We start from the raw sequence: 6126 nt of genomic DNA, 5'->3' as shown, positions 1-6126 counted from the left end.
AAACAAGCTTCCCATTTTAGATTAGTTTCCAGAAACAAAGCATTTTATAATGTGTCCAAAATTAAATAAAAGAACATGGCCTTAAGTTTTTTTTCTTACAGGAATGCTGATTTTCCCTTTCATATGTTAGAAAGTCATCATCCAGAGAACGTATTTTCATCAAACTGTGGTTACAACAGCAGCAGAGCTCACCACAATATGGACAACAGACCAAAGGAAACAAACAAACAAACAAATAAAACATAAAGACACGTAAGAAACTAACCTTCAAACAAATACATGCAATGTCAAAAAGAAAAACAAAGGAAAAAAGAAAATTAATAAAAGAAACCATCAATAAATATTAGAACAATAACAAGTTATTTCTTAAATCTGATGAGTGATATTACATTATGATAAAGATAAAAATGATGCTGCAATAAACTAAAAACAATAAACTATAAACGTTGCAAAATTTCCCGATTCTCTCAGACTCCACTGATCAACAACAGCAGCATATCAACAGTATTTCATCCTTTCTGGTTTTATACAAAAAAATCTTTTAAATATAAAATGAGATCATTTTAATATTGGTTGGTTGTTTTTCTGTTTCAAGCTTTACTTTTAATGTGTGTATTTAGGTGTTATCTAATCTTATCTCATATTAAAACGCAGAAAGTGAATTTCATAAAATGTTTTCTAAACACTTTTGAATGAAGACCATACATACATACATCTACTTCCACTTATTCAGGGCAGGGTTGTGTAACAGCCTAAGCAGAGATGCTCAGACCTCCCTCTCCTGGCCACCTCCTCCAGCTTGTCCAGAGAGATGTAATCTCTCCAGCATGTCTTGGGTCTGCCCCTTCGGCCTCCTCCCGGTGGGACATGCCCAGAACACCTGAGCCAGGAGTCATCCTTTTCAAGTGTCCAAACCGCCTCTACTGTCTCTTTTCAATGTGGAGGAGCTGCGGCTCTACTCTGAGCCCCTCCCGGACGAACTCCTCACCCTATCTCTAAGGGAGATGCCAGCCACCCTTCAGAGAAAGATAATTTCCGTCTCTTGTATCCGTGATCTTGTTCTTTTGGTCACTACCAACAGCTCGTGGTCCATAGGTGAGGGTTAGGACGTAGATCGACCCGTAAATTGACAGCTTCGCTTTTACGCTCAGCTCTCTCTTCACCACGACGGACCAGTACAGTATACGTATCACTGCAGCCGCTGCATGAATCCATCTGTCAGTCTTTCACTCCCTTCTCCTGTCAAGTCTGCATCATTATTCTCTTTATTATTGACTATGATACTTTACTTTGCAAATTAACTTGATTTATTTTCAGACAGAACAAAAACATCTCAGTAAACCTCAAACAAACCTCACAAAAACAAGCAATGATGTAAATTAAACTCATCAGAGCTCAGTAAAGTTCAGAAGCTAGAAAACAAACAAACACTCAAACACAATAAAAAAAAAACACAATAAAATGAGCACATATACTGGCAATACGGCTCAACCTTAATTCTGTTAGAAATAATAATTTAATAATTTAGTCACATCTCTTCTGTATTTGAACAATTTATGTTTCTTTTGTTTATCTAGTTGTTATTATAGAGTCAAACCTGAAGAGCTCTGATAATGTTGTTGCCACCTCTTTTTGAAGAAAACACTTCCTCTTAACTTCATCAGGAAACAATTACTTAAGATTAAGAACGAGGAACAGGAAGATTTCAGTTCACTAAATCATCTTATCTGCTCTATTTTATAAACTAAAATAATCTCTCAGACATCAAAAGTCAAATTTTATTGGGTTTAAGGAGTTTGACCTTTTAACTGTTGAAGAAATACATTTCTCACCTTCACCAAAAAATCTGTATAATAAAGATGTGCCATACACATCATTATTATAAATACACTGTGGGAATGGACACAATGAGCATCTGCTAAATATTAATATAACGTCACTTTGTATAAAAAAATTACACTATGAATTTCCTACAAAGAGTGAGATATTCATTTATGAAATGTAGACTTCAGGAAAAAAGAGAACTAAAGACATTTTGCTGAGGAAGTGAAATCTCGCAACTGACAGGAAGTACAAAAGTTTTAAGTACTCATCAGTTCAGAGACTGTGACAGTCGAGAGTGAGAACAAGAAAGAAGTGAGACGGAGAAGCACGATGGATGAATTCAGATGGATTCAAATGTTTTTATGTCGGATGCTGATGATTCAGATTGCAGGTAAGAAGACAGGAAACATTTAAATACCAGTAAATCTAAACATTATCAATATCATTACAGTCAATAACCTTTACAGTAAATAAGACAGCTGATTGTGCTCTGTTTATAAACTTGTGTCTGAAATGATCTTCACTCTGACTGTAAAAAGTGCTGTATTCTAATTTACTTTTTTATATTTCTCCTCAATCTTCTCAACAGTATCTGTAAATGAAGCCTCCATGTTTATGAAAGTTGGAGATGACGTCACTCTGACTTGTCTAAACGTGATAGTTGAGCAGAATAACTGTGATGGGACTACGTGGACCTTTGCTTCTAGAAACAAACCAACAGTAGAGCTGATCACACTTGGACAGATTAGTGAAAAAGTCAAAACTAAATCAGACAGACTGAGTGTTACAGTGAACTGTTCTCTGCTTATAAAGAAGCTCACAGTCGAGGATGTTGGTGGTTATTCCTGTCAACAATACAAACGAGGAAAAACACGAGATGAGGACACTCTGGTTCATCAGTCTTTGGTTCATCTCTCTGTTATCACCTGTGAGTATTTACATCAAAATATTTTCATACAGTTCTCAAACATGACAAGAATCATAGTTATTAAGATAACTTGACTAATTTGAGCTGTCTTTGTCTCCATCGTTGCAAGTGACTGAACATAAGGACACTGATAAGGTGAAGTTAAACTGCTCTGTGGTGAGAAATGGAGAGTGTCATCACACAGTGAAGTGGCTGCTTAAAGGTCAAGATGTGGACAAAGAGAACAAAGAAATAGTGACTTCACAGACTGACTGCTCCACTACTGTGTCTATTCTGGAGTATAATTATTTATATTCATCAAGGAATAAAATACTCAAGTGTGAGGTGACTGATACTAAATCAGGAAGAGTACAGGTGTTTAGCTCACAGCCCTCAGGTGAGAAAACAGGTGAGATCCTGATCAAATGTTTAAAATGACTAAAATCACCTTAAATATTTATGTGATAGAAAAATGTAAAATTTTAAGCAGAAAAATGTTCTTCTATATAAAACATATAAAGCACACTATTAAACAAATTTTGAACCTGTTTTTCCTTATTTTTTCATTTATTCAGTTGACCCAAAAACAACAACAAAAATGAACAGTAAATCTGAAAGCGACACAACATCAGGAACAACCACAATAACAAAAAGTAGTCCTTCCATAACAGGTTAGATTATGATGATTAAGCTGACTAAATTCATCAAAAATATCTGTTTGTTTGGAGCTTTAAGAAGACTTTTAAACTTTTGTTTTTAAATATTTATTTTCCATTTTGTTCCATTACATTTACTTACATTAGAGACATTCAAAATAAGCCTCTTATCTTACAGGAAGCAGAAAATGATCGATTTTTGCAGTTCAGTGATTGATTCACCTCTGAATATCTTTGTAGTCATTGGAGATGTGATGTAGTGGAGATATATGTATGTAGTCAGACAGTTTCTGAATTTAACGTCTGAATTTAAACCTTCATGCAGTTCATGGGATTGTTTTTCTCATCAACTCTCATCAAGTTATTGTGCATATATAGCATGTCACTTTAACCACATTTTGTATGCAATTAAGCTGCATGAAAAGTTTTTCAAACATTTGTAAGAACTTTCATCCAAATATGTTTTTATGTTTCATGATATATTTTTTATTTCAGCTCTTTCATTGTACATCACTGGAGCTGTTGGTTTGGTTATATTGTTAATTACAGCTGTGTTTGTTATCAGATGGAAGAAAAATAAAGGTGAGAACATTTACAGATAAAACGTTTATAGATCAAGAGGGTTTGACAAATGTGGAGTTTTACAGTGAATATTTTTGTCTTTTCAGGAAACAAAACACGGATGTATGAAAATGCTGTGAGTTTTAATATGCATAATTAAGTGTTTGTTCAACTGACATTAAATAAGCAATATGTCAGCTTATCATTGAGGTGCCTTAACCTCGAGCTAAACTAGCTTCACAGAGACAGTTTTCTTCCAGATGTAACTGGAGTATGTCTTCTTTTTCAGGGACTGAGTTTGAAGCCCACAGAGACTCAATCAGCTCCTCAAACCATTCAGGACTTGGTGAGATCACACACTACACCCAGAGCAAAGTGTACACCACTTTGTCTTTAATGTTTTCTCTAAATATAAATGCATAAGAAACACTGAAGCTATAGAAAGGATAAGGAAGTAAGATGATGCAACTGAACAGCAGTTTCAACACTAAACAGCAGTTTTAATGCAAAAATAACATTTTGAGACAGTTTACATGGACTGATTCAAAGTGCTCTATACAACATACAACATTCGCAGCCATGCATTCTCTAAACTGAGTGCTTCCTAACTACATTCTTACACATGCACACTCCGATGGATACATCAGAGAGCAACTTGGGGTTAGTATCTTGCCCAAAGATACTTGGCATGCAGACTGGAGGAGCCAGGGGTAGAACCACCAACCTTACAATCAACAGGTGACCTGCTCTACCTCCTGTAGCTCAAGAGGTAGAGCACCACAATATGCCACCCCATATGACTTTGAAGCTAGTTAAAGAGTTTTGAAGTGTTCAGCAGATGAAGAGTTGTTATTATTACATGACACAGGATCACACATATTAGTGAGGTGACAGCATGTTCTGCTGTTTTTTTTTTCACTGTGTAGGTGGAGCCTGAAGTTTCCTATGCCACCATCAGCTACACCAACAATAGCAACAGTAAAACCCGGGTAAGCTGGCAAAGACTGCATAATATGGTTAATGTTGAGTATGTGCAGAGGAAGAAGCTATTACATTTTTGATAAGCTTCAGATCACTTTCATCAAAATTGCAAAATAAGGCACTGAGGACTTCAACGTTATTAATTTATTCATGTTAGTTTATGTATCATACAAATTCCTTTTGTTTTTCAGGTTCATCGTGATGGTGAAGGCGATGCTGTGACCTACAGCATGGTGAAGGCTCCATCCTCTGCATCCACTGCTGATCCCAGCAACCTCTATTCTACTGTCAATGTTGGATTCACATAGCTCACGCAGTTGAAAAAAGGACTCATATTTAATGAAGCAGTCGAAAAAAGGACTCGTATTTAATGAAAAGGACATTTTGGTTTTGACTTGAGACAGTGTGATAGCAACATGCTAATTACGTTATTGCTGTTGTTAGCTAGATTGCTTCACAAGGTTGTCTTAATGTTGTTTTCATGGATTTTGAGCTTAATGTTTCCAAGAGATTTAATAAAATGCCAGTTATTGGAACAGTGCCGAGCTGAAACCCCCACAGGCAACCCGTGCCTCCCCCCCAACCAAAGAAACATCAACACCTAAATTAAAAAATTATAGTTTTTTACAATATGTTTATGAAAATACAGTTGGTTTCGTTGCTACTTTTACATGACTATGAACTGCTCAGAATCTCTAAAAGACAGCTGGTTGAACAGAAAACACAATTATTACACCAGATATTCATGTTTATGTTTCCTTTTTTAGGTTAGCACAAAGCTGTGTAAATAAATGTGTCTTTCTCTCTTTGTCTCTCAAGACATTGTAAACATTTCATTGTATAAAGCTGAACCAGTATTTTTCCATAACTTAAAGCAAGTATCAATATCTACATGTATCCAAAAAAGCATTCAGTTCTCTGTAACTAAAATAGCAATAAAATAAAGATCTGTCTCTGTTCTGTAATCCATTTGCTTTCTTTATGGACGTATTTTGTGCTGCTAAGGTCTTACTTCATTACATTGATTAGCCAAAACATTTAAACCACAATTGTAATATAGTGTAGTTTTGCTTTGTGCCTCCAAAATAGCTCTGAAATACAACAGCATGAATATGAACATCTAAGGCTTTTCTTGGCGTTTGTGGGACCAGAATGAGCATTTGAGCTGTCAGAGCTTTAGCAGCACAAATGCTCAGT

The 6126-nt window shown here is 35.6% G+C and overlaps 1 protein-coding gene across 2 annotated transcripts; it reads left to right on the top strand.

The window, feature by feature from the left end:
• The first annotated feature begins 2129 nt into the window (after positions 1-2129).
• LOC102789988 (uncharacterized) lies at positions 2130-5869 on the top strand. Of its 2 annotated transcripts, XM_087852077.1 has the most exons (9): positions 2130-2215; positions 2414-2752; positions 2862-3140; positions 3307-3402; positions 3883-3969; positions 4056-4084; positions 4238-4294; positions 4875-4937; positions 5121-5869. In XM_087852077.1, exons 1-9 carry the CDS (start codon positions 2155-2157, stop codon positions 5235-5237), a joined length of 1128 nt encoding a protein of 375 aa, XP_087708203.1. In that variant the 5' UTR covers positions 2130-2154; the 3' UTR covers positions 5238-5869. The 2 variants fall into 2 exon arrangements, with proteins under 2 accessions (XP_087708203.1, XP_087708205.1); XM_087852079.1 differs by lacking the exon at positions 3307-3402.
• The last annotated feature ends 257 nt before the right edge of the window (positions 5870-6126 follow it).

The sequence above is a fragment of the Neolamprologus brichardi genome, chromosome 15 (genome assembly GCF_056152115.1).
Source record: "Neolamprologus brichardi isolate AB-2024 chromosome 15, ASM5615211v1, whole genome shotgun sequence".
NCBI classification, from domain to species: domain Eukaryota; kingdom Metazoa; phylum Chordata; class Actinopteri; order Cichliformes; family Cichlidae; genus Neolamprologus; species Neolamprologus brichardi.
The sequence above is the reverse complement of the archived record's forward strand: the minus strand, read 5'-3'. Positions and strand labels throughout refer to the sequence as shown.

Coding starts and splice junctions, on each gene's coding strand:
- LOC102789988 (XM_087852077.1), top strand. CDS start 2,155: ATGGATGAATTCAGATGGATTCAAATGTTTTTATGTCGGATGCTGATG. Junction 2,753..2,861: donor TCATCTCTCTGTTATCACCT/GTGAGTATTTAC, acceptor CATCGTTGCAAG/TGACTGAACATAAGGACACT. Junction 3,141..3,306: donor GCCCTCAGGTGAGAAAACAG/GTGAGATCCTGA, acceptor TCATTTATTCAG/TTGACCCAAAAACAACAACA.